The 27,281-nt window shown below is 46.0% G+C and overlaps 1 protein-coding gene across 1 annotated transcript in view; it reads left to right on the top strand.

Annotated features, from left to right (window-relative positions):
* Nucleotides 1-27,281, top strand: part of DNAH14 (dynein axonemal heavy chain 14) — a 530,612-nt gene that overhangs the window by 69,585 nt on the left and 433,746 nt on the right. The window contains 2 exon segments of the mRNA XM_065589985.1: nt 13,493-13,657; nt 19,985-20,097. Coding sequence (XP_065446057.1) covers nt 13,493-13,657; nt 19,985-20,097 — 278 coding nt within the window.

Genomic DNA, 27,281 nt, shown 5'->3' with positions numbered 1-27,281 from the left:
GAACATCCCTTGGGGACACAAGTCATTGTATACTCCTTTCTGGACTGCAGAGAGCCAAGAGCTCCTCCCTAAATATGATGAATCTAGAGACCCAGAAACTGGAAAATCCTTCTTGGCATCACGTAGCAAGATGGAAATGGTGGCCTGAATGCATAGAAGGTCTAAATTTAGCAGGTTCCAGGTGCGTTTGCTCGAGTTTGCAAAGACACCTGGGGGATGCAGATCCCACACATACCACTAGGCTGCAGGTGAACACCTGCTAATATTTTGTGGACATCAAAACAGCCAGTGGACAAACAGTATCTCAGACAAGTCCAGCATCAACTCCAGCAGGTGTTATCCCCATGTGGTCCACCATCCCACTGGTCTGGACAGTTCACAAGTAAAGAGATTAATGCATTGAAATTTATTAGTCCTGCAGCCCGAGCCAGAGTCAGATGACCTGGACCAGCCGTGGCCATGGAGCAAGTCTCTTATTGCAGTGTAGACATACCACAAGACTTATTGAAAATCAACATGAATGGTCCAACCAGCTCTTTGATGCAACGTATCTGGACCTGCTGATTTAAAAATGTCTAACTTTAGTAGCTTCAGTTTAACATCCTCCAGAGATATTAGTGGAATGGAAAAAGTTTTATCACCACATGATGAAATTATATAATCTCGTTTTCCCCAAATATAGAATAGAAATATTTATTGAACGCTTCTGTCTTTTCTGCATTATTATTGATAATTCTGCCCTTTCCATGTAGTAGTGGATCTATAACATTATTAGGATTCATTTTGTTCCTAATATATTTAAAAAACACATTCTTATTATCCTTAGCTAACTATAGATTTCTCCTTGTGTCCCTCCCCTTATCAATTTCCTACAAAATCTAACTTCTGAGTTATATCCTTACTATTATTTTCCCGTTTCTTACATTTGTAATATTCATTATTTCTTTTACACTTCCCCTCCAAACCAGGTCGGTTTTTAACCAATACAGCCTTCTTCCTTGATTGTGGTTTATGGGACATCTAGTAAGGTGTTCTTAAATGATTCTCAATGTAAGCAGGGTCTGAATGAGCTCTCCCCTGACATTTGGTGATGAGCTGGGAGAAGAGACTTCAAGAACTGACTTTGTTTGCATAGACACTCCGACTCTGCATAGGCATGCATGATTGAGCTGTTTTGCCCAAATGATCACTTCTGGCTGGTGTTGGGTGCAGGGGTGATGAAAGGTTGTTGTCCTTGTTGTGTGAGGGCGGGCAACAGAACTGTGTTTGGCATGCCCTGATTGAGAGCAATCACCCTCAACTGAACTGCACTCACTAAGTAGGGGGCAAGCGTGCCAAAGCCCAGTGGAGAGGAGAGTGGGTGGGGACAGGTACTGGTACCTGGTGGTGTGGTATTTGTCTAAAGAATCCTGGACACCATTTTACCCTTCCCGTCTCCATTGTTTAATGACAGAGCTGGTTAGACTCAGTTGGGAGTCTTTTGTTTTGTTATGGAACACTAAAGCTGAAATCCGTGATAACCAAGTCCAAGTGTTAAGCCTTAGAATTTTCCATCTGTCAGCTTATGGACAACATACCTCAACACCTGAAATCGCAAAAACCACCATGGACCACATGTGACCTCCTCCTTTCTCTGGATCTGTTCAAGGAATGTCAGAGAGTCTGGATCTCGTATACCATTCCAAACAAGCACAAGATTACAGACCCAACAAGCCACTCTCCTGGTTTCAACCTATCATGCAGACTTTGAATCCCACTGAATCATGCCTGAACATACCATGGAAGATGTGTCCACTGATGCACAAATGGAAAATCAGAATCCCCTTTGTTAGACTGTGGTGAGAACATCCAAACCATCGAACACATCATAACTGTGCCCCAAATATGGGTTCAAAGGTGAAATGGATAATATCCACAGTGTTACAGGTGAGGCCTTGAAATGTCTTACAGACCTACAACTGAATTTATAGAATGTTGCTCTGCAGATGCCATATGCAAGAGAGAGAGAGGTGATTTATTCGTCATCCGGCCCCGACGTGGGACATCAATCTGGTCCTATCTAGACTCATGGATGCCCCCTTCGAGCCGATGGGCACCTGTTCGCTTCTGTACCTTTCCTGGAAAACAGCTTTCCTCATCGCTATGACATCGGCGAGACGAGTGTCAGAACTTCGGGCCCTCACATTGGACCCACCGTATACGGTGTTCCATAAGGACAAGGTACAGCTGCGACCACACCCTGCCTTTCTCCCTAAGGTGGTGTCTGCCTTCCATGTCAACCAAGACATCTTCCTCCCAGTCTTCTTTCCGAAGCTGCATGCTTCTCGACGAGAGGAACAGCTACATTCCCTAGATGTTCATAGGGCTCTTGGCTTTTACATCCAACAAACAAAACCTTTTAGGAAGACGTCCCAGCTGTTCATAGCGGTGGCAGACCGGATGAAGGGCCTCCCAGTCTCTTCACAATAAATCTTGTCTTGGATTACATCATGCATCCGTGCGTGCTATGACTTGGCTGGTGTCCCAACTACCCGCCTCACTGCCCATTCTACTCAGGCTCAAGCTTCGTCCTCCGCCTTTCTGGCTCATGTGTCCATACAGGAGATCTGTAGGGCAGCAACTTGGTCATCCGTGCATACCTTCGCTTCCCACTATGTGATAGTGCAGCAGTCCAGGGATGATGCAGTATTTGGTTCAGTGGTCCTTCACTCCAGGACATCTCACTCTGACCCCACTGCCTATGTAAGGCTTGGGAGTCACCTAATTGGAATCGATATGAGCAAGCACTCGAAGAAGACAAGATGGTTACTCACCTTTGTAACTGTTGTTCTTCGAGATGTATTGCTCATATCCATTCCAAACCTGTCCTCCTTCCCCACTGTCGGAGTAGCCGGCAAGAAGAAACTGAGGGGATCTGGGTCAGCAGGGGCATATATCCGGCACCATAAGGGCACCACTCCACGGGGTGCCTCAGACCCATCCCCGGGTAGCGTTGCCCATCAGCCGCACCATTCAGGCTAATGCCAAGACAATATGGCAGACCCCTGCCTCTATCCCACCTACTGTCAGAGGGGTGGAGAGGAAATACTTTGCTCCCTCTAAGAAGTATGAATACTTCTATACTCACCCTCAGCCCTGTTCACTGGTGATGTCCTCAGTGAATGCAAGGGAACGGCATGGTCAACAGGCTGCAGTGCTGCGGGAGCGGTGCCGGAAGCGGCTTCTTGAGCGGGATCGGCGCTCTGACCGGTGCCGGGAGCGGCGTCGGGAGTCTGAACGGTACCGAGGTCCAGGGCGGTGCCACGAGGCAGAACGGTACTGTAAGTATGACCAGTGCCGTGATAGAGAATGGTGCCGCGACTGCAAGCGATGCCGGGACCTACTCCTAGATTTGGAGCGGTGCCGAGAGTCCACGCTTGGAGATGGTGGACGTAATAGGGCTGGCTTGCCCCTAGACTGCACCGCACGGGTGGGATGCGGTACTGTACCCTGATTCAGTGCTCGTTCTGTAAGGGTAACGAGGTCCCTCGCTGTCGCAAATGTCTCCAGCGTCGATGGAAGACGGGGCTCAACCACGGTGCGGGTCGGGGAGCCAGTCCGCACTGGACTCAACGGCTCTTCTGCCGGTGCTGGAGTCAACGTTGCTGATATTGGCGCCTGTATCCTCGGTCGCTGTGGTCCTGGACGTGCATCCGAGGTTGGTAAGGGGGTGCCAGTGCCTGTTGTTCCAAAGTCTCTTCTGACCTAGGGACAGGGACCGGCTCCGAGGTGCTTGCGGTGGATGTGGTACCGGCGAAGGCCGGTGCCGTGGGACTCTATCCGCGTCTCCTCGCAGTGCAGTACTGGAAGTTGCCACCGGAGCACTGCGCACTGAGGCACTCGGTGCCGGAACTTGACGTGCCGAAGGAGGATCCGGGCTGAGGGCTGCCTCCATAAGGAGCTGTTTGAGTCTAAAGCCCCGCTCCTTTTTGGTTCAAGGCCTGAAATCCTTACATATCTTGCACTTTTTGGTCTGGTGAGACTCCCCGAGGCACTTTAAACAAGAGTCGTGGGGATCTCCCATTGGCATAGGCTTCGAACAGGCTGAGCAAAGCTTAAAGCCCGGAGCCTTGGGCATGAGCCCAGGCGTCACACCGGGAGGAAGGGAGGGACCCCTTCCAACCCGCTAACTTCACTTATAAATTGAAATCTATAACTAACTACTACTGTATTACACTAAATCTATAACTATATAACTACAACAGTACAGAAAAGAAAAGTTAATAAAAAGGGGGAAAGAACCCAGTATTAATTTGGGGAAATGGCACAAGCATGATTTGCAAGCATATGAATCAAACACCCACCTCAGAGTATGCTGGGCAGTGTGCTTTGCCTCACTTTGTGGTGCAAAAGTCCAACAAACACATGTTCCTTTAACATGCGACTCCCCCCTCTCTCCACCTCACCCCACTCACAGTTGTTGTCCTTGGTCAGCAAAGACCCAGAGTTCAGAAGTGCGTTTGTGTGAGTTCACCTCCCACTCCTATGGTGATGGTGGGGAGAGAGGGGTCAAGTCTTGTCTCAGCTTGCTCTGCGTTGCTGCCTGCTGTTGCCACCTCTGTCATTCACTCTGCTTCTGGCTGCTGTGTTGTCTGCCACTCTGCTGCTGCGCTGTTGGCCAGTGCCTGCATCATTGTTCGCTGCACCACTGGCTGTTGCATCATCAATCACTCCACAGCTTTGCCGCTGGCTGCTGCATCATCATTCACACCACCTGTGCATCACTCTACTGCAACCTCTGCGATGTCTTGAGGTCCCACTAACACAGCTCTCAGTGATTTCAGCAGTTAATAGGGGAGCCTCACTAATTGGGCAGTGTCACGGGGTCCACTAAGCACACGTGGCATCTTCCTCCTGGCCATCCTGGTGATTAGCTCTGCCAGATGCTGTGCCCTCCTCGGTGGTCTCTCTACTCATCTTCTCTCAGTCTGCAGCCTCTCTCGCTCTCTGGCCAAGTCACTATTTTCCTCCCATTCTGGGGAAATTGCATTCCTTTCAGACCAGCTGTCTGACTGACGTCTCAAACGCCCTGTGCTACTGGTAGGGGAACCCAGGACTTCCTTCTACACTGGGTTCCATCCCAAGGACCCTATAACATGCAGCCCAGGCCTCTATTGTCCTAGCCCTTGCTGCTGTTTCCCTGGGCTTCTTTCTACATCACTGGCTCCCCTCTCTCTTTGGGTTTGCCAGCCCACTCAACTCCTCTAAGGGAGTGACTGCGGACTCCTTCTCTGCAGCCCCCCTTTGCTACTTGCAGCTTGCGGGCTTTAAACAGACCCCTCCTGTTCCTGCCCAGTTGAGCCTGCTACTAATTAGTGGCCTGCTTGTAGCCTACATTTCTCCCCAGCTTGCTGCTTAATTGGTTAATTAGGCCTGCCTGGCCTAATTTACCCTATCAGGGCCAGTGTGGGGAATAAACCCCATCACAGGCAGGCTAGTCAGTCTCTCTTTCATTGGAGACCCTGCCTCCGAGTGGAAAATTGCTGTGTGGTCTCTGATGCATTTAAGTTCTTGTGCTGTGGCTATATCTTGATGGAGAGCTGGAGGTTTGGTGTTTGCTAATACAGAAAGCCATGTAGCAGTGTTGATTTTAAAAGTTCCCATGAGGATTCACATAGTTTTAGCTGCCTATCCACAAGTTGGGTATGGCAGCTTCTTGTCCACACAAGTGCACAGTACTCTGCAACGAGTATGCCAGGGCCAAGGCAAATGTTTGTAGCACTGGGGCAGTTGATCCCTACTAAGTTTTGAATAATGTTGATGCAAGTCTTCACTTTTACAAGCTACTTTCTTGAGGTGGTCATGAAAGGTCGGGTGTGGTCAAGAGTAATACTTGGCTTTGGGTCATAATGAACAGTGTCACCAGAAAACTCGACCGAGTGTTTTGTGCAATTCTATTGTCAAGGTGGAAAGTAGGGACTACTGATTAACTTGGATTTTTTCTCAGCTACCACTTTTGGAAGTAGTCTGCCATGATCTTAAGTTTAGATGTAGGGGTCACTTCAAGTTCTTTAGTTATGAGCATGAGTTGCGAGTGCCAGATCATCAGCATACACAATCATTTCAGGCATAGCGCCTATATAGACATTGAAGAGTGTTGCAGTGAGTACAGAGCTTTTGTGGTAGCCCATTATTCAAAGTGTGTAGCTTTCTGGTTTGACTTCTGAGGTATAGGTATAGGAGTAGGTGCAAGCAAACAATATGGCTTTTTACATTTAACTATATTAAATGTACACATCTAGGAACAAACAGCGTAGGCCATACTTACAGGATGGGAGACTTTATCCTGGGAAGCAGTGACTCTGAAAAAGATTTGGGGGTCATGGTGGATAATCTGCTGAACATGAGCTACCAACTTGTGATGCTGTGACCAAAAGAGCTAATGCAAACCTGGGATGCATAAACAGAGGAATCTCAAGTATGAGTAGAGAGGTTCTTCTTCGAGTGCTTGCTCATATCGATTCCAATTAGGTGTGCGCAAGCCGCGTGCACGATCATCAGAGAATTTTCTACCCTAGCAACACCCAGTGGGTCGGCTGTGGAGCCCCCTGGAATGGCGCCTTCATGGCGCTGGATATATACCCCAGCCGACCCAGCGTCCCCTCAGTTCCTTCTTACCGCCCGTGACGGTCGTTGGAACTGTGGAGCGTGGCATAGCTGTTCTCCACTCTCCCTAGCTTTATTCGTTAGTTCTTGTATTCTTACATTAGTAGTTTGTAGTTAATAGTTTGAAGAGTAGTTATAGATAGTTGTAAGGAGTTAGCGAGGGTTAAGGGGGCTATTATCCCCCTCCCTCCCTCCCGGCGCACAGCCGGGCTCATGCCCAAGGCTCCTGGCTTTAAGCCATGCGCAACCTGTGCTAAGCCTATGCCAACGGGAGACCCTCACGACTCTTGTCTGAAGTGTTTAGGGGAGTCTCACCAGACGGACAAGTGTAAGATCTGCAAGGCTTTCAGGCCCAGGACCAAAAAGGAACGGGACTTTAGACTTAAGCAGCTCCTTATGGAGGCGGCACTTAGCCCAGTTACTCCTTCGGCGCGCCAAGTTCCGGCACAGAGTGCCTCAGTGCGCAGCACCCCAGCGGCATCCTCCGGTACTGCACCGCGAGCAGACGCAGATAAGGTCCCACGGCACCGTCCTCCCTCGGCACCGCGTCCGCCGCAAGCCCCTCGGCGCCGGTCCCTGTCTCCGGGACATAAAAGACCCCACAAGACCAAGGACGCTGCCGTCCAACAGGCACCGGCTCCACCCACACCGGTGGTAGAGCCGCGTCTGGCTTCGGAACACCAGAGGGGGCAGGCTTCGTTAACACCGTTGACTCCGGCACCGGGTGTAGGCCGTTGAGTCCGGTGCGGACTGGCTCACCACCTCATCCGGTGGTGGAGCCCTGTCTTCCTTCTACACCGGAGACTTTTGCTACGGCGAAAGACCTCATCGCCCTCACGGAGCCGGTGCCGTCTCAACCTGCGGCATCGCATGCCCTTCGTTCTGTGCAATCCAGGGGCAAGCCTGCTCTGATACGCCCGCCATCTCCAAGCGTGGACTCGCGGCACTGCTCCCGGTCTCGGAGCAGGTCCCGGCACTGATCTTCATCTCTGCGCCGGTCATACTCGCAGCCCAGATCTTCCTCCTGGCACCGGTCTACTTCTCAGCACCGACCTGAGCATCGGTACCGGTCGGAGGCCAGACACAGTTCTCGGCACCGGTATGAGCGCTGCTCGCGTTCGCGAGGCCGCTCCCGGCACCGAGTTTACAGACGGTCTTCGTCTTCCCGATCCGGATCTGGATCCCGGTACCGACATGGCCATCGGCACTGTTCTCGGTCCCGGTACCATTCACCGGCACCGCGCAGAGACCGTTCGCCGGTGGACCGGCACCGGTCGGCACCGTACCGGACGAGTCCCTGCAACCACGCTCGGCACCGCACTGGCCCTCGAGATTGGTGTCTCGCTCGTCTGAAGGGGCTTTCCCGTTCAGCATACCCTGCTCAGGGTCAGGCTGCAGACGACTTGGGTCATTGGCAGGAGGGGTCAGAGGACCTTAGATAGGACCCTGCGCTATGGTCTTTCTGGACCCCATGGGCGTATCACCAAGCTCAAGGGGCTCCACCAGCGGCCTCTCGCTCGGCACACTCTGAGCTCAGGGTTCCTGAGGCCACAATCTCCCGTCCTACCCCAGGGAGCATGGAGGCTCCGGTTCAGACACCCACGCAGGCAGCCCCAGACCCCAGTGCAAGGGATCCTGCACATCAGGGACCCTTGGAGCCGGACCCTCATATGGATCCTTTACCCCCTGAGGCGGCGTCCTTATCTTCCCCGGATGAGGCGGTAGCGGGTACAACAGCCTCAGGCCCACCTCCAATAGACCTCCGTGCCCACCAAGACTTGTTGCGTAGGGTGGCACGAAATATGGACCTACAGGCTGAGGACATAGTGGAGGTGGAGGACCCGGTGGTGAGCATCCTTTCAGCTGATGCCCCATCCCGGGTGGCGTTGCCCATTATCCGTACGATCCAGGCTAAAGCTAATGCCATATAGCAAACCCTGGCCTCCATCCCTCCCACTACCAGAGGTGTAGAGAGGAAGTACTTTGTCCCCTCTAAAGACCATGAGTACCTCTATACACACCCTCCGCCGTGTTCACTGGTAGTCTCCTTAGTGAACGCTAGAGAAAGCCATGGTCAGCAGGCAGCAGCGCCCAAATCGAAGGACGCTAAATGCTTCGATTTGTTTGGATGCAAGGTTTACTCAGCGGGTAGTCTGCAGCTCAGAGCCGCAAACCAACAGGCGCTCCTGAGTCGGTACAATTACAACTCATGGAATTCCATGGGTAAATTTAAAGAGTTGGTCCCCCAGGACTCGAGGGAGTTCGGGGCCCTAGTGGAGGAAGGTAAAAAAGGTGGCTAGGACCTCCTTGCAGGCCTCCTTGGACATTGCGGACTCGGCCGCCAGGACACTAGCGTCTGGGATAGCCATGCGACGCGTCTCCTGGCTCCAGGTTTCGGGGTTACCGCCAGAACTGCAGCAGACCCTGCAAGATCTGCCGTTCGAAGGCCAGGGGTTGTTCTCGGACAAGATGGACTCTCGGTTGCAGAGCCTCAAGGACTCCAGAACCATCATGCGCTCCCTGGGGATGCATGTCCCAGGACCCCAGCGGAGGCCCTTTAGGCCCCAGCCACAAAGGTTCTACCCTCCTCCTCCTCATCTGAGACAGAACTTCCCCAGAAGGTGGGGACGAGGTGGTAGACGGAGGTCGACCGGCCCCCAACCTGGTCAGAACCAAGGCCCTCCTAGGCCACCTTCAGGACCTAGGCAAAACTTTTGAAGGGGCGCCCGAGGACGGCGCGCCAGCCACTACCCAGGATCCATCTCCTTTCTTTCAGGATCGCCTCTCCCGTTTCCACTGTGCTTGGTCCCTTATAACCTCGGATCGTTGGGTCCTCCGCACGGTGGAGAGGGGTTACGCTCTCCAGTTTTCTTCGCCCCCCCCCCCCCTCCCGGGCCCTCTTCAGGGACCCTTCTCGCGAGCATCTCCTTACACAGGAGGTTTAGGGGCTCCTCTCTATGGGGGGCCATAGAGGAGGTTCCCCCAGAGTTAAGGGGCGGGGGGGTTTACTCCTGCTACTTCCTGATACCCAAAGCAAAAGGGGGTCTGCGACCCATTTTAGACCTACGCGGACTCAACAAATTCATAGTAAAGTTGAAGTTCCGCATGGTCTCCTTGGGGACCATTATCCCTTCCCTGGATCCTGGAGACTGGTACGCCGCCCTCGACATGAAAGACGCATATTTTTATATAGCAATCTACCCTCCTCACAGGTGCTTCCTTCGATTTGTAGTAAACAATGTGCACCACCAATTTGCCATCCTTCCCTTCGGCTTAGCCGCAGCTCCGAGAGAGTTCACCAAATGTATGGCTGTCGTGGCAGCATACCTTCGTCGACAAAGGATACAGGTGTTCCTGTATCTAGACGACTGGCTGGTGCGTGGCCGCACCAGGGAGCAAGTTCAGGCTCACGTCCGGATAATACTACAAGCATTCCACAAGTTAGGCATTCTACTTAACAAAGAAAAGTCCTCTCTGGAGCCAGCCCAGAGAATAGAGTTTATCGGGGCAGTTTTAGACTCCAGACTCGCCCGAGCTCTTCTGCCAGACACTCGGTTTCACACCATCGCAAACATCATCCACGGACTCCAGGTCTTCCCGATCACCACAGTAAGGATGTGCCTCGGCCTGTTGGGACACATGGCCTCTTGCACTTACATAACCAGGCATGCCAGACTTTGGCTTCGCCCGCTTCAGGCCTGGGTATCGTTGGTGTACCGTCCTTATCGGGACAACCTAAACATGGTGGTCCCGGTTCCGGACTTGGTCTTGACCTCTCTCACCTGGTGGCTGGATCACAAGGTGGTTTGCGCAGGCGTGCCATTTCATGCCCCACAACCCTCCCTGCACCTGGTCACGGACACTTCATCTCTAGGTTGGGGCGCTCACCTTGGGGAGCACCATACCCAGGGCCTGTGGACCGCATCCCAGCTAGCTCTGCACATCAATGTTCGAGAGCTGATGGCAGTGCGCCTAGCCTGTCAGGCATTTCTCGGTCTCCTACATGGCCGTTGCGTGTCAGTCCTCAGAGACAACACCACGGCCATGTTCTACATCAACAAGCAAGGAGGAGCCCGGTCGTCTCTCCTATGCCAAGAGTCCATTCGACTCTGGGAGTTCTGCATTGCCCACTCGATACATCTAATGGCATCGTTCCTCCCTGGAGTCCAGAACACTCTAGCGGACCGTCTCAGCAGATCCTTCCAGACGCACGAGTGGTCAATTCGCCCGGATATCATCCATTCCATCGTCTAGAGGTGGGAATTTCCCCAGGTCGACCTGTTTGCCTCACGAGCCAACAGGAAGTGCCACGTGTTCTGCTCCCTCCAAGGGCGATCTCCGGGCTCCCTGTCGGACGCTTTCCTCCTACCATGGAGAGACCAGCTGTTCTGCGCTTTCCCTCCATTCCCACTCGTCCACAGGGTGCTGCTCAAGCTACACAGAGACAAGGCATGTATGATTCTAGTTGCTCCAGCTTGGCCAAGACAGCACTGGTACACCACGCTTCTGGAGCTATCGGTACAAACTCCGATCACGCTTCCCTTGTGCCCAGACTTGATCTCTCAGGACCACGGCCGACTCTGTCACCCCGACCTGCAATCGCTCCACCTTACAGCGTAGATGCTCCATGGCTGAATCGGACAGAGCTACAATGCTCACATCCCGTGCAACAGATTCTGCTGGGAAGTAGAAAGCCCTCTACACTGACCACTTACTTAGCCAAGTGGAAACGGTTCTCCTGTTGGTGTGAGCAGCGGGCCACGCCTCCCTTGCAGGCGTCTATTCCTCTTATACTCGAATATCTCCTATCCCTGAAACAGCAGGGCTTGGCGATATCTTCAGTCAGGGTTCACCTGGCCGCTATATTGGCATTCCACCCAGGAGAACACGCTTCCTCGGTTTTCTCTATCCCGATGGTCGTCAGATTCCTCAAGGGCTTAGACCGGCTATACCCACAGCAACGCCAGCCCATTCTGGCATGGGATCTTAACCTGGTTCTCTCCAAGCTCACAGGGCCCCTGTTCGAGCCATTGGCTACCTGCTTACTCCTTTATCTATCTTGGAAGACAGCCTTCCTGGTAGCCATCACTTCAGCGAGGTGTGTTTCTGAAATCAGGGCGCTCACGTCGGAGACCCCGTACACAGTCTTCCATAAAGACAAGGTGCAGCTTCGCCCCCACCCTGCCTTTCTTCCCAAGGTAGTATCAGCTTTCCATGTGAACCAGGATATATTTCTCCCGGTCTTCCATCCTAAGCCTCACGCCACCCGTCAAGACCAGCGTATGCACTCCTTGGACGTACGCAGGGCCCTGGCTTTCTATATTGAGCGTACGAAACCATTTAGGAAGACAACGCAACTCTTCGTTGCAGTGGCCGACCGAATGAACGGCTTACCGGTCTCCTCGCAATGTGTCTCCTCTTGGATCACGTCCTGCATTCGTGCTTGCTACGACCTGGCCGGTGCCCCGACGCCGCGCCTCACCGCCCACTCCATGAAGGCCCAAGCCTCCTCGACTGCCTTCCTGGCTCATGTCCCGATCCAGGACATTTGTAGAGCTGTGGTTTGGTCATCGGTCCACACCTTTGCCGCTCACTATGCGCTTGTACAGCAGTCCAGAGACGATGCTGCATTCGGATCAGCGGTTTTGCACACAGTGATGTCTCACTCCGACCCCACCGCCTAGGTAAGGCTTGGTAGTCACCTAATTGGAATTGATATGATCAAGCACTCGAAGAAGAAAAAATGGTTACTCACCTTTTAACTGTTGTTCTTCGAGATGTGTTGCTCATATTCATTCCAAACCCGCCCCCCTTCCCCACTGTCGGAGTAGCCGTCAAGAAGGAGCTGAGGGGACGCTGGGTCGGCTGGGGTATATATCCAGCGCCATGAAGGCGCCACTCCAGGGGGCTCCACAGCCGACCCACCGGGTGTTGCTAGGGTAGAAAATTCTCCGACGATCGTGCACGCGGTGTGCGCACACCTAATTGGAATGGATATGAGCAACACATCTTGAAGAACAACAGTTACAAAGGTGAGTAACTGTTTTTTTTTTTTTTTTTAACCTTTGCATTTGGCCCTGGTGCTACCACTACTAGAATACTGTGTCCCGTTGTGGTTTCCACTATTCAAGAAGGATGTTATTAAATTGGCGAGGGTTTAGAGAAGAGCCACCATAATGATTAGAGGATTAGAAAACATGCCTTATAGTGATAGACTCAAGGAGCTCAATCTGTTTAGCTTAACAAAGAGAAGGGTAAGAGGTGACTGGAGTACAGTCTATAAGTATCTGCATGGGGAACAAATATTTGAAAATGGGCTGTTCAATATAGCAGAGAAAGATCTAACATGATCCAATGGCTGGAAGTTGAAGCTAGACAAATGCAGCCAGGAAATAAGGTGTACATTTTTAACAGTATGAGTAATTACCCATTGGTACAATTTACCAAGGGTTGTGGTGGATTCTCCATCACTGACCATTTTAAAATCAAGATTGGATGTTTTTCTAAAAGGTGTGCTCTAAAGATCATTTTGAGGAAATTCTGTGGCTTATGTTATATAGAAGGTTAGGCTAGATGATCACAGTGGTCCCTTCTGGCCTTGGAATCTGTGAACATTTAAAAACTCTCCTGTCATGGAACAGAAGGCTAATTGGATTCATGCTACTTGAAGAGCTATATGATGTAATAAGAAGTAATTTTCCAGCTAATTCTGATGCCATTATTCATCATTCTGTTTTTAGTCAGTCTGTTTGAATTTATTATCTACTTATGGTAAAGTACATAATCAATTTGTAATTATGAAAAGTAAGTGGTGCAGTAACTTAATGTATGTATCCTTTGCTAACAGAGACCTTTATTACTGAAAGATAGTGGAGAATATGTATATTGTCTCAGAAGAAGCAGGAACAACCCTAAGGCTCCCTATAATCCATACGATCTTCAAGTTGTCTCTGCAAATTCAGCTAGACATAAAAAAGAATATTGGACCATTACTGCTTCATTTGTATCCAAGGTATCTATATAATAATTTCAGAATTTACATTCACAGCAGTAATTGTAACTCAGGAGTTTTGAAACTTTTTTGTAGAATGTATCCACCACACCTCCCATTTATGATCTTACAACATATCAGTGGAAATTACAGTACTTGCATATTTAAATCATACATTATGGCACTCAAACCCCTCTAATGTGTGCGCCACACATACAGATTGATGAGTTTGCTATTGGCTGCAAGTTAACAGACCTGGGTCATTTTTCTCAGGCAGAAGAGGCTTCTGCTTTTAGACCCAGAGTTCTGGGTTTGATCCCTGCTCTCAACGAGCCATTGAGGGGCATCACATTACACTTATATTATATGTGGTATTGGGAAAGTATTTAAGGTGGATTTTTCAAAATTGATCAGCATTGGCCTATATTTGCTCCCTTTGAAGTCTGTGGTAAAACTCCCATTGATTTCAGTGGAAGCAGAACAACACTGAACAACATTAAGCCAACACTGAGCATTTTTGAAAATCTCACTCAGTATATTTTTATCTGCCTTTTAGTGATTTACTGCTGGAAATAAAGAGGGGGAGCCATTGCTGTATGACCAGTCAGCTGTCTATGGACCACAGTTTGGCTAAGGCCTATTAGAAAAAGAGCACTGCAATAATCTGTACAGTCTGTTTCTGTGGTGCTGAACTTGATGGGAAACCTGGGTTATTTCCCCTTAGCTTGAAAGGTCTCCTTTAGCACAAGTACTAGTAACTTGTAGTTTGGAAAGATAGACTGAATGACTTAATAGGTTATGAGTCACTGTCCCTATGGATGCTCCACTTCAGGTGTGTGCATGTCCATGCGCTTTCAATCAGAGATTCTTGTCAGCAATATCTGTTGGTCTGTGCCTGTACCCTACACATTCTCATACTCTAGTACAAGAATATACAGGGAGGGAAGGATCTGCCACCGCCTCCCTCCTACCTTCACCTGACACTTCACCTGGTACTGACACCTATAGCTCCTCCACTGGAACTAGATGATATTGCCTCAGACATTTCCATCCAGGTTTCCACCACTTTCCCGTTCAGCCTTCCTCCTTTAAGGTATATCCCAAGGACGAGACCCCAGAAACCAGTTGATGACTGACTTGTCAACCTTGGCAGGAACATTCTTGGGGCCCCACTCCTTTTCCTTATGCCCCCACAGCATTTTTCTTTTTGGACACCTTGTGCTCCTTATGGTGGCCAATTCTATAAGGTACCCTCATGCAAGAGGACCTACCAAATCAACAGCCACTGGCACCTCAGGATTCTCTTCCCAGGAAGAGAGACTTTCATCTAACACATCTTCTTCCTCACCAGACAAGAGGGTTATGCCCCTACCCCCATTCTCCATGGGTGACTTCAAGATCTTACAGAAGTTAGGAAAAGAATCTTAGAGGCCTTGTGGAACCCCTTGGAGGAAATACAAGTACAGTGCTCCCGGGTGGATATTTTGCATATCTCATCTCAGAGCAAGATTGCCTTGCCTGTTAGTGATGCTTTACTTACTATCATGAGCCTGTAAGATAAGGGAAACACAGGCAACCATTCCGCCCACATGCTGACAAAAAGTACTATGCATTGGCCATGGATTCAGAGTATTTTTCTCCCATCCCACCCCTAACTCTTTGGTAGTTGATACCGTTAATGAAAGGAATAGGTGTTATTGGTCCAGATTGACCCCCTCCAATAAAGAACTTAAGTGCCTGGACCGTCTCAGTTGCAAAAGCTATTCTTCAACTGCTCTATAATTTAAGATTGCCAGTTATTATGCCTTTATGGTGAAATATGACTTTATGAATTACAGCAAATTCTCACATTTTATTGAATTGCCTCAAGACCAGAAGGAATAGTTTCAAACTCTCATTACTGAAGGCCAGATGATTGCCAGATGTTCCCTGTAGACTCTTCTTGATGTGGCAGACATAGCCTTGTGTTTTATGGGAACTCTGTGGCAATCTCTTATGTCAAAAGACCTACTGATCTCTTTGGTATTGGACTACATACTATTGTCCTGTCCTATTAAATTGGTGGGAGGAACCTTTGAAAATCTGGAAGGGAGTATCCTTCTTTCCAGCATTGCCAGCAATACACTGGCTCACTAGGCTGGGGTACAGTGTAAATTTAAACTAACTAGGGACCGAAAGATTGAGTGCTTGTGAAACCAGATAACAGGGAAAATAAAGACTCTTGGGGGTTCTGGCTGGAAAAGAGACACTGACCTTATTCCATTTGCTTTAAGATTGCTTCCAGACCTGTAATGCATAAACATTATGGATGGCCCTTTTTACACAATATTGGTAAAAGATGCCTATAATCAGGTCTCACCATGAAGAATTCTGTTGTCCACCCAATCCTGAAGAGCCCATCACTAGATTCAGTCAACCTTGCCAACTACTACTTGTTGTAGTACTCCCTTTTTGAGGAAGCTAATATGAAAGATAGCGAATAGCAGTCCCAAAGTGCACCTGTCCACTGGCTGTGACCTTAATCTTTACCCAATCAGATATCAGTCCAGGATATGGAACTGAAATGATGCTGATGGATGATCTTCACGTTCTCATGGACAAGGAGCAATCATCTGCTCTCTTAGATCTCTTGTGTTTGATTCAGTTGATCATAGGATGCTGCTATCTCATCGGAAAGATGGGGTAGAAGTCAAAGGAAACCGTCTCAATAGTTTGAATCCTTTCTTTGGGGCTTCTTTGGTGGTGAACAATTGTCGCTTTGCTTATCAGAATCCTTACATGTGGAGTGTACTGTAAGGCTCAATTCTCTCCCCTCTCCTATTCAATATTTACATGCAGTCACTAGAAGAAATTGACACTCAACGTGCTCAATTACCAACAAATATGCAAATAACAGCTCTGTTTATCCTTCACCAAGGCCCTGATTTAGCTAACCATCCCTAAAACTCACTGAAGTAAATTGGGATTAAGGACATGCTTTCCTATATAGAGATGGTCTTAAGCACATACATAAGTAATTTCTTGATTTGTGGCCACAGCATGCACATCATAATCACACAGCTATCCCAGGCTTTGAATAAGATAAAAACATGGATGAGGATGAACTGGTTGAAGTTAAACACAAGCAAAGTGAAGGTTATGATATATTGGTTGGCAGAGGATAATGAAATGAAAACCTTGCTGAAGAATTGGCTTGCCCCATTGACATCGACACTAGTCAATATATATCCCCAAATAATCAAGAGAATCTGAATTCTAGACATCTTTATGGACTCCCAACTGATGCTGAACTCGTATAACACCAGCATTTCAAGGCAGTTTTGCAACTCAGCACCTGATATCCATCAAGTGTGAGTGTACAGAGGTAACTCTCAAAGAGCAATGATTATTGATGTCACCTCTTTCTTAGCAGAGGTCCTCACTGAGATGGTGCTTAGGTCCCTCTTCTGAGTTGATACAGTTAATTTATAACCCTGTATGAGTAGCTGAAATTGTTCCTTCCACTGTTCATTACTTTGCATATATCACTATTGAACTCGGTCTGCACTCATGTTGCCCTTTCATCTAATTTGGTTAAATCATTTTGAAGTTCCTCACAATCTTCTATGGATTTGACTAACCTAAATAACTTTATCATCTGCAATTTTTGCTGTGCCACTGCTTGCTTCCCTTTACAGATCATTAGTAAATGTATTAAACAACACCGGACCTCCTACACAGCCTATTGTTGAGGGACTTTGTCAAAGACTTTTTGAAGAGCTAAATCAATTATGTCAATACAGTTCTGCTCTATTAGGATGTTAAAATAATTTTATAGATTAGTGGCACAATTTTCCTTTGCAGAAACTGTGCTGGTTAGACCTTTTTCATATCAGGCTCTTCCAGATGTTTTATTCTATTTTTTATTATTGAGAGTGCATCATTTCCTCCCCCTCCCCCCCACTTTGAACATTGAGTCAAGTTTAAGCTGTTGGTCCTTCAGTATTCTGGGATAGAATACCTAAAAGATCTCCTTCAAGGACTCTGAGCTTCAGGAAGCTCTATCCTTACATGAAACCTTCAAACTACAAGAAACTCTGTACTTTTACTGTTTGAATAAACTGTAATGACCAATGTCCCTATACTGTGACTGTCTAATTTAGTGGCATTTCTAAAGCACCTATCACAGTAATGTCTAACTACTGTTTCCTGGTGCAGCTAGCAGAGATTGTTAATCATTATGAATTGTGTGGTGATGTTGGCTAGAAAGTGAAATGAGACCATCATACTCACTTTTAACTGGAATTTAATCAGGATTTTGACCTAAAGATCTCTTAATTAAAAAGTTTATTGTGCAATAATCCTCTCTGAAATGTAGCCTCACAATTACACAGGCACTATGAAGCAAGTTATTTGACATTACGATTGATTTCTCCCCCCCCCCCTTCCAAAAAAAAATCCTCTTCCAGTAAATATGATGGCAAGCCTTTAAAGCCTTATCACCACGTACACCTCTACCCCGATACAACGCGGTCCTCGGGAGCCAAAATATCTCACCGTGTTATAGGTGAGACCGCATTATATTGGGGTAGGGAGAGGAACCGCTTCCCGCCCCAGCTCACCTCCGCTCTGCCTCCACCTCCTCCCAGAGTGTGCTGCCGCCGCTCCGCTTCACCCTCCCTTCCAGGCGTGCCGCGCCAATCAGTTGTTTGGCCTGGCAAGCCTGGGGGGGCTGGGGGGAGAAGCAGAGCTGCAGCGGCGCGCTCAGGGGAGGAGGCGGAGATGAGCTGGGGCGGGGAGTGGTTCCTCTCCCTACCCCGCTACTTGCTGCGGCCCTCCCCGGGGCTTTACTGCGTTATATCTGAATTTGCATTATATAGGACCGCATTATATTGGGGTAGAGGTGTATGTCATGAGGTATAAGGTTGGTCAGACAGACAGATCCTCTTTCAAGTGTTGAAGTATCAGTTTAGTAAAAACTAATAGCATTTTACACAAAGACAGATCCTTATTATAGGATGAAACTTGATTGTCTTATCACTTTTTGCTGTGTAGATCACATTCTGTCCTTGACTAAAGCCCTGTATCTGTGACTTGATTCAAATTGCAGATAAAGCTATTGCTATGTTTTAAAAAGAATATAAGGAAGCAATCCAGGAACAGTTACATTGCCTGATGTCAAGACCTATTGGCTTTGTCTGACTCTGCATTAATTCTGGAACTGTTTCCTATGCATGCAGAAGGCAAACATAACAAAGTCAGCCTTGTTTTTTATGATTGTTTTTTTAATATTCACAAGAACAGTTATGTCTTAGACTCCTGTCTTATTTTGGACTGTAAAGAGGAACTTAAGAACCATTCAGATTATTGTAATTTAAACAAAATGATAGTTTTATGTCCTCGTCTGCCAACAAGCAACTTTTAGATCAATTGTATACTGCAGTGCTTGAAAAAAAGTATTCTGCATTAAACAGTATGGACACTTTATATAAAAAAAGAGGTTGGTTCAAAAATGCTTGTTTGCTACTAATAGTATAACTTAGCAGTAATAAATACTGATTTGTTATATCCCTACATATAACTGATTGCAACAGAAAATATATTTTTATATAAATGTACTTTATTGGTGAAGCTGTTAATTATCTGTTTTCTCATACCTACTTAAGTTTATAATGAAATTAAATATGAGGAAAGAAAAATAGAACAGTTAATTTGCTACCTATAAACCTCCTGTACATTTTACTCTTTTTAAGTAGCATAGAAATCATGTGAATTGAAAGTCACAGTGCTAGAAACAGATGGTTATATATGTATTCCAGTCAACAAACAATGAAACACGCTGTTTCCATTTGTATGGGAATACAGAGAGAGGAGGGATATATTTGTGGAGTTGTAGAAAAAACAAAAACCTTTTGAAATGCAAAATTTTGGCTATCTGCAGTTAGCTCTGCTGGTAACAAGGTATGTTGCCATGTAGGACTCCTTGATTAATATCCAGCCTAATTTATTCTCTCACCTCAAACATGCAGGGTCTCAAAACATTCAGAAGTGTGGTACTACTCTTAGACACTGAGAAGGGCACATACTACATAATTTGTGAGCATCCTCTAGAGCCTGGAAGAAAGGATCTTCACAATCCCACTCAAGCATATCAGCTCTTTCGGCTGCTGTTTTTCTGTTTGCCCGCTATTGCCATGCAGCTGCTATTACTAACCAGATTTTGTTTATTAGAGCAGTTAATGCCAGATTTACTGTGTAGTTAATAAACTATGTATTGCAATAGTGGAAACTCCATAATGTCTCAAACAAATGCTTCTTGAACTCCTGTTTAAGATGAAGTAATGACTATTTTTTATTTCATTTTTCTAGTTTTCTGTATTACACAAAGCAGAAGAAATGGAAATAATTCCTGTAACAGAATGGCTATGTGAAAGACAACTTTATTACATGATATGTAATTTTAATGTGTTTTCCAATGTCAGGTAAGAGAGAGAGAATTAATATATAAAAATATTAGAATGTATTATAATCTGATAACTTGACAGTGCCTTTTTTAAAAAACCTAATAATATCATGCCTGCAATAACACTGGTCTACAATTTTTGAGAAGTCGTCTGCTTCAGAGATAAAATATGCTATATATTATGTATTTTGATGTGCTGAATTCAAATATGACAATTAAAACAACTGATTGGCTACTGTTTCTAAGATATTTAAGTTTTTACATTTTGTGTCTATGTATATTGTGTAGATAGTAGAGTTTTAGTCATAAATTGTAAACCTAGGTCTTTTCATGTGTTTATGGTTGCTTTACATGATAATATTTCACCTGTCCTGTTTATGTAACACTTTAAAAATCAGCAAAAGGGTTATATAAATAAAATATATTATGAAACAAAAGGCAAAAAACTATGTACATAGTTTAGTCCTGAGTGTCTACTCGGCGCTTCTTGGCTTGTCTCTTGTATTCATTAAATGGAGCATCTCTTGTCACTGTCCAGCAATAGTTTGCAAGCATTGATGGGCTCCATTTGCCCTGATAGCGTTTCTCCATTGTTGCAATGTCCTGGTGAAATCGCTCGCCGTGCTAGTCGCTCACTGCTCTGCAGTTCGGTGGAAAAAAAATCTAGATGAGAGTGCAAAAAATGTATCTTTAGTGACATGTTGCAACCAAGGCTTTTGTATGCCTTGAGGAGGTTTTCCACCAACAACCTGCAGTTGTCTGCCTTGTTATTTCCGAGAAAATTTATTGCCACGAACTGGAAGGCTTTCCATGCCATCTTTTCCTTGCCACGCAGTGCATGGTCAAATGCATCATCTCGAAGAAGTTCACGAATCTGAGGACCAACAAAGACACCTTCCTTTATCTTAGCTTCACTTAACCTTGGAAATTTTCCACAGAGGTACTTGAAAGCTGCTTGTGTTTTGTCAATGGCCTTGACAAAGTTCTTCATCAGACCCAGCTTGATGTGTAAGGGTGGTAACAAAATCTTCCTTGATTCAACAAGTGGTGGATGCTGAACACTCTTCCTCCCAGGCTCCAATGACTGTCGGAGTGGCCAATCTTTCTTGATGTAGTGGGAATCTCTTGCACGACTATCCCTTTCGCAGAGAAAAGAGTACTTTGTGTATCCAGTCTGCAGACCAAGCAAGAAAGCAACAACCTTCAAATCGCCACAAAGCTGCCACTGATGTTGGTCATAGTTTATGCACCTCAAAAGTTGTTTCATGTTGTCATAGGTTTCCTTCATATGGACTGCATGACCAACTGGAATTGATGGCAAAACATTGCAGTAAAACAGCTTTAAGGCTAGTCTTCGATGAATCAATGAACAATCTCCGCTCATCTGGATTGTGAACGATGTTGAGGGCTGCCATCACACCATCGATGTTCTTGCAGGCTACAAGCTCACCTTTCATGAAGAAAAATGGGACAAGTTCCTTTTGACGGTCACGGAATATGGAAACCCTAACATCACCTGCCAGGAGATTCCACTGCTGTAGTCTGGAGCCCAACAGCTCTGCCTTACTCTTGGGTAGTTCCAAATCGCTGACAAGGTCATTCAGTTCACCTTGTGTTATGAGGTGTGGTTTAGAGGAGGAGGATGGGAGAAAATGTGAGTCCTGTAACATTGATGGTTCAGGACCAGAAGTTTCATCCTCTTCCTCTTTCTCATCTAACTCAAGTGAGAATGATTTTGGTGCATCAGGAACCGGCAGTCCTTCTCCGTGGGGTACTGGGCGTATAGCTGATGGAATGTTTGGATAATGCACAGTCCACTTTTTCTTCTTTGACACACCTTTCCCAACTGGAGGCACCATGCAGAAGTAACAATTGCTGGTATTATCTGTTGGCTCTCTCCAAATCATTGGCACTGCAAAAGGCATAGATTTCCTTTTCCTGTTCAACCATTGGCGAAGATTTGTTGCACAAGTGTTGCAGCATATGTGTGGGGCCCACCTCTTGTCCTGATCTCCAATTTTGCAGCCAAAATAAAGGTGATAGGCTTTCTTAACCATAGTGGTTATACTGCGCTTTTGTGATGCAAAAGTCACTTCACCACAAACATTGCAGAAGTTATCTGCACTGTTCGCACGAGGCATCTCTGCTCACTTTGGCTAAACAGAAATGTGTCCCTTTGCAAAATCAAACACTGACAAAGAAGAGAGCACGACACTGTATGATTTCTAGAGCTGATATAGGGCAATTTGTTCAGCAGAGTGATGTAAGCTTCGTTATGATTGCATCATCCATGACTTCTAGGAATAACATGATGCAATTCATATCATGTATAACGCAATACCAGCTTCAGATTGCATCATTCATTATTTTGCCTAAAAATTAAGTACTGTCCAAACCCAGTCATAGATTTATCCAGTCAAAGATGTATTTTAGTCATTTTTGGTTTAAATTGAGATCCCGTCCCTTTATAACTCACTTATCCTCCACCATTCCCAAGTCAAGGGTCGTATATACTGACCCAATAGCATATCTTGAAAACTAGAGCCAATCAACAATTTTAAGCATCATTTTTGTTCTCAGTGACCCAGAATTAGTAAAGTTTGACTACATTTATTTCAGAAGCATTTTGGCTGTAGAGCAGTGTAATTTGTCAGTTTCATACATTGATATTTTTCCATAGTTATGTTAAGGATGACCAACAAAGAAAAAATGTGTGCTTTTTTTTATGTTCCCTTGTGATGTGGAATATATTTCGTTTCCTTTTTCTTTTCTCTTTTTTTTTCCTGTGGGGGAAGATTTTTTGCTTCTTTATTTTAACCTTAGACTATCAGGTATGTGAAGCCATATCTTTTTGGTTTTTGTCAGAAGACTTCTCAAAATCAGATGTATGGTATGCAAAGTAGTTTTAATCCTTCTTTCATGGTAAAGAATGCATGAAATGACTACCACTACTCAACCCACATGTAGAATGCTGCTGAGCAGTCCTTTATGTATTAAAGATAAAGCAAAATCATTGATACTAAAATAGTCTTGTTCTTCTGATTTGGTATTGTGGATGCATCCATAACAATGCCATAGTTAAAGGTTGAGTTGAACATTTCACTTAAAGCAAGATTTAAAATCCCTCTATTGCACTTTTTGATTATTTGGGCTTCTATTATAATGTTCTACAGTTCCTAGCTTCTGATTTTTATTCATTACTGTCAATTTCCTGTGTCTTCCATTTGTCTATAAATATATAGTTTTTATAGCTGTCTTTACTTCCCCTCTAAATCAGGTCAGTTTTTTAGCCAATACAGCCTTCTTCCTTGGTTGTAGCATTTAGGCTTCTAGTAAAGAGTTCTTAAACAATTCCCAATAATCATTTGCATTTTTCTGGTTAAATTATTCTTCACAGTTGACTTGGCTCATAATCGTTTTTAGCTTTGTGAAATTGGCCCTTCTAAGATATCAAATATATATACTACTGGTCTGGACTTTATTCTGTTTTCACATTATAAATGTGATCGAGTCATGATCACTTGTACCTTAAGCTATCATTAATTTTTTAGTTCTGTGATGAGTTCCTCTGTATCTCTCAAGGCCAAGTCTTATACAGAATCCCCCCCCCCCATATGTTGGCTGCAATACTTCTTGAGTTGGGAAATTATCTATAATATTAAGAAATTCCAAGGATGTTTTAGTACTGGCAGCATGAAACCTCCAGCATATGTCGCTCAGATTGAAGTACACAATGATTAAGCAGCTTTTTTCTCTACACATTGTAGATAGGTGCATAAGGAATCAATCAGAGTATTCCCTAATGTGATATGGTAGTCTGTAGCAGGCACCAACTAAAATGCCATCTTGTGCTTTATCTGTTAGGACATTGATCCATAAGCATTCAGGATCATTTTCTTCTGAGCTATTGGTGATTCAAACAGGTAATGTCAGTTTTAACATGGGGGGCCATTCTCCCTCCCCCTTTGCTTACTCAATCCTTCCTAAATGGGTAATAGCTGTTGATTTTAACATTCCAGTCATGAATTATTCCACCAGGTCTAAGTAATACCAACTATATCTAATTTATGCTCATAAATGAACAATTCCAATTCCAATAACCCAGCCTTGTTAGCCAGCCTTCTAGCACTGGTGTATAGTTAAACAATTTCTTCTCTTCATGTCCTTTGGTTCTTTGACTAATTTTTTTGATATCGTTATTCTGTTCTGAGAGCTTATATCACCCCTCTTTTTACCCTCATGTTTTATTAGTTTAACCTCCTCCTGACTACTCTGTCCAGCCTGTTCCTGAGGCAGTTGATTCCCCTTCTACTGTGGTGGAGGCAATCAGTCTATACGGCCCTCTCTTCCCATAGAATGTGAACCAATGTTCTATAGAACCAAAGTCCTCCACCATTTATCTAGCCAGTGGTTCATTTCCAGAATCTTCTGCCTTCCTTCGCTTGCAGGACAGGCAGGATCTCAGAAAAAACATTCTTCAGCCCACTTCCGAGTTTCCTGCAGTCATCTATTATCTGTGAGATAGTCTATGACTCCGTGTCATTAGTGCTGATATGGATCATCACCAGTGGATGCTTGTCCAATGACTTAGTTATGTCTTGTGTCTTGAGTCCGGGAAGACAGCATGCCATCCTCTTGTCTGCTTTTCCCTTGCAGAATGTTCTTTTGATTAGTTGAGTAATGAATCCCCACCAAGGACACTCAGTCTTCCTTGGATGGTTGGAGATTTCTTTGTGGGCAAGCTTGATTTTTCTTACAGGTTGGCCAAGGTGGCATCCACAGGTGTGTCCTGTACATCTCTCTGTTCCCTGGACCAGCTGAATCTTGAGAAGTATTATCCGTACTTTCAGTGTTGGGGATCTGGTGTTGATTGGAAAGTACTAGCTGTGTGGAATTCCTCCCAGTTGTCTTCTCCTTGGTGGCTACAGGCTGCCCATCCTCATCTGTGTCCAGCCATGTGGAATGCCACTGTGACCTCTTGCCTCTGATGGCCACAAACTTTTAGGCCTCCTTTAACATCCTCTGTCTTCAACTCCTCAGTGGCCAGCTCCTTTCTTCCTTGAGCCTGGGGTATTGGTATTTCCTGAACCTGACTGTCTGGGAACTCTTCAACTTCTCTGATTCTTAGTAATGTCTGTACTTGCCCTTCCAGTCCAAGAATCTTTCGCCAATTTGAAACTTCATTAACAGGAAGTCCCTTCTGGCTGCAAGCAGGAAAGAAAACATGGCCATTGCAGGTCATCAGCATTGGGGTTTTTTTGCTAGTCTTCTTCAAATTGCACATTAGTATTGCACTGACTTGGAAGGAAAGCCTCTCACTTTCTTTCTAAACTGTCTCCAAAACTCTCTGGTTAGCTGCCTCTCTTTGTGTCTCTCAAGTTTGCCTAGTAAGTGAATTTGTATACCAAGTCTCCCATCTTAACTCAGCTTAGCTCTGTCCTTCACCACCAGAGACATCAAACAATGGGACTGATATAAAATCCCCAAGGGTCAGCGCCTCCCAGCCCTTACCAAGGCACCAACAAACAGACCTGTCTCAGGTGTTTTATGCCGGGAGCCATGACCCACCTATGCAACCCTTACACAGAGAACAACCAACCAACCCACAGATGGACCAAATGCACTACTCGCCAAGTCCTGCTACCTCCAAGCACAGCATCTGCAGGGACACCATTCAAAGGTCTGTTAGCTGGCCTTGTTAGAGCTAAATGTTAAACATCCAAAACATTTCAAAATGTAGCCCTCAGTGTCACTTTTTTTTTGCCTCACTGTAGCTATATAACCAGTCACAAACTCCACACTTCATTTCCTTCACAAGGCGAAAGCCACTTTTTACATTTAAAAATCAACCAAAAAAGAGTTATTCACCTTATTTCTTGGGTATGGTTGTCCGAGTTCTGAAGGCAACTCATGACCCTTAGGAGGGTGGGCAGAAGAGCAAGGGAGGCAGTTTTATAGAATATAATTATATGGCAGAGACCTGATATCCAGAATTGCTCCCTAACCATCTACAGTGCCAATGTAAGCATGATTAATGAGCTGTCAGGAGTATAGCCTGATATAATAAGTGAGGGTTGTTCCAGTATGTAACTCTGCCATGTACAAATAATGTTTTCTGCAGTTCAGTGTATTGCACAATTCTGGTTTGTGTGGGCTATTCCTCTCTTGTTTGCAGTGTCTGAAATACAGCATAATCTAGTCATGCCCCCTTCCCTGGTCTGCTCCCAGATTTTCTGCCTCTGCAACATTAGTGAAATGGTTCATTTGCACCCAACTTTTCTTAGCCAGCTTATTATTTTATCATTTTTTTTTCAGGTAGTAGCCTTTTTTCTTCAAGTGCTGGTCCCTACATTTATTCCACTGTGTGTATGCAGGTACTCCATGTGCCTCATGCTGGCAATGGAAATAATGTCCATTGATCTGTGCATGTATCCCTGCTCTCCTCATGCTCCGTATGGAGCATATAAGGGGCGGAGAGGACTGACTGCCCTTCCAGTTCCTTCTTACAGCCACACGGCCTGAATTAGAACCTCCAGAGTTTCTCCTGTTTCTTCAGACTTGTCTTCAACCTGTTTATCTTTAACATAGCTAGTGTAAATAGTTTTTAGTAGTATAGTTAATATTTAATTAGATTCCCCACCATGAGGAACTCTCCGCCTCCTCCCCCATAACCCCTCAGCTCCCAGAATGGGAATTAATCTATGCTCAGAAGACCAGGGTGTAAAAACTGTGTCTCCTGTCAGTGCTCCTTCTCAGTAAGCAACAGAAGCGCATATCTTTGCCATGTGCAATATTTGTTGCTGGTTCCCTAGCTGTACCTAGCAGGTCTGGGAATTCCCACGTAAAAGGCATGTCACAGAAAAGGCTACGAGGCCCTGGTCTGACCCTCTCTCCCATACATTGACAAGAGTCAGCAAGGTGTGCACCTCCTATCATGAGGCCTGACCTAGGAGCAAGGGATATCATGGTCGCATCAGGAGAGCAGGGAACACTTTCATAAATACAAGAACAGATCCCCCTTTAAATCCATTCCACAGAGGACTGATTCGATCCTGTCCAAGTCGGGGAAGTCTTCGTGCCCAGCCCCTAAAGACTTAGACTGTCCTAAGTCCCAAGGCCATAATAAAAAGGCTCATAAGAGCAGAGCTCCATTGGTACCAGATTGCACTGCCAGTACCCATACCAGTCATATGGCCCAGGTCG

This window comes from Chrysemys picta, chromosome 3, assembly GCF_011386835.1.
Source record: "Chrysemys picta bellii isolate R12L10 chromosome 3, ASM1138683v2, whole genome shotgun sequence".
Classification (NCBI taxonomy): Eukaryota; Metazoa; Chordata; order Testudines; family Emydidae; genus Chrysemys; species Chrysemys picta.
Note: the sequence above shows the minus strand (reverse complement) of the source record. Positions and strands in the feature narration are given on the sequence as shown.